This window comes from Mustela lutreola, chromosome 13, assembly GCF_030435805.1.
Source record: "Mustela lutreola isolate mMusLut2 chromosome 13, mMusLut2.pri, whole genome shotgun sequence".
NCBI classification, from domain to species: domain Eukaryota; kingdom Metazoa; phylum Chordata; class Mammalia; order Carnivora; family Mustelidae; genus Mustela; species Mustela lutreola.
The window spans coordinates 24,872,937-24,873,713 of NC_081302.1; the positions used below are offsets into that span (position 1 = coordinate 24,872,937).

General features: G+C 43.9%; 1 protein-coding gene across 1 annotated transcript; it reads left to right on the forward strand.

The window, feature by feature from the left end:
- The first annotated feature begins 230 nt into the window (after positions 1 to 230).
- Positions 231 to 542, forward strand: LOC131813589 (large ribosomal subunit protein P1-like). The gene has a single exon (XM_059143978.1). The coding sequence runs from the start codon at positions 231 to 233 to the stop codon at positions 540 to 542; it is 312 nt and encodes a 103-aa protein (XP_058999961.1).
- Positions 543 to 777: the final 235 nt, after the last annotated feature.

The window sequence follows — 777 nt, forward strand, 5'->3', positions numbered from 1 at the left end:
GTAAAATGGCAGGGGGAGGGGGACAAATGGAAGAGATAAAATATGGAGGTAGAAATAAATCCAAATATATCAGGAAAGCTTTTCCTTACCTTCAGCTAAGGTGTTAGGTCCTTTCTAGGAAACAAAGGCTGCGTTGGGGTAAGGCCCTCTCCTCATCTGGTGATTAGTGCCGTTCCCAGGCAGCCCCCGCTCAGTCTTCTCCTGTACCTTGAGCTCTCCTGCATCTGCTCATGGCCCTCATCCTGCATTGTGATGAGGTGACGATACTGGAGGATAAGATCGATGCCCTCATTAAAGCAGCAGGTGTAAATGTCAAACATTTACCGCCAGGCCCTTTGCAAAGACCCTGGCCACAGTCTGTCTATATGGGGAGCCTCATGTGCAATGTAGGAGCTGGTGGACCCATCCCAGCAGCTGGTGCTATACCAGCAGCAAGTCCTGCTCCTTCCACCACTGCTGCCCCAGCTGAGAAGAAAATGGAAGCAAAGAAAGTAGAATCAGAGGAGTCTGATGATGACATGGGCTTTGATCTTTTTGACTGAACCTCTTCTGTAACCTGTCCAATAAAAAGCTGAACTCTTTAAAAAAATTAAAAACAAATCTATCAGGCATGATGATGAATGAAAATAACTTTGCCAGTTAATATCTAAAGATTGGCTGCTGTGCCCTGTTTCTAAAAGCCATAACTAATATATAGGAAAACAGAGGAGATGAGAGGAAGGATGACACCAAATATATACTAAATACCTAGAAAAAGGATTATTCATATTAATATCA

Excerpts from the sequence above, each read along its gene's own strand:
- LOC131813589 (XM_059143978.1), top strand. The coding sequence starts at position 231 with ATGGCCCTCATCCTGCATTGTGATGAGGTGACGATACTGGAGGATAAG.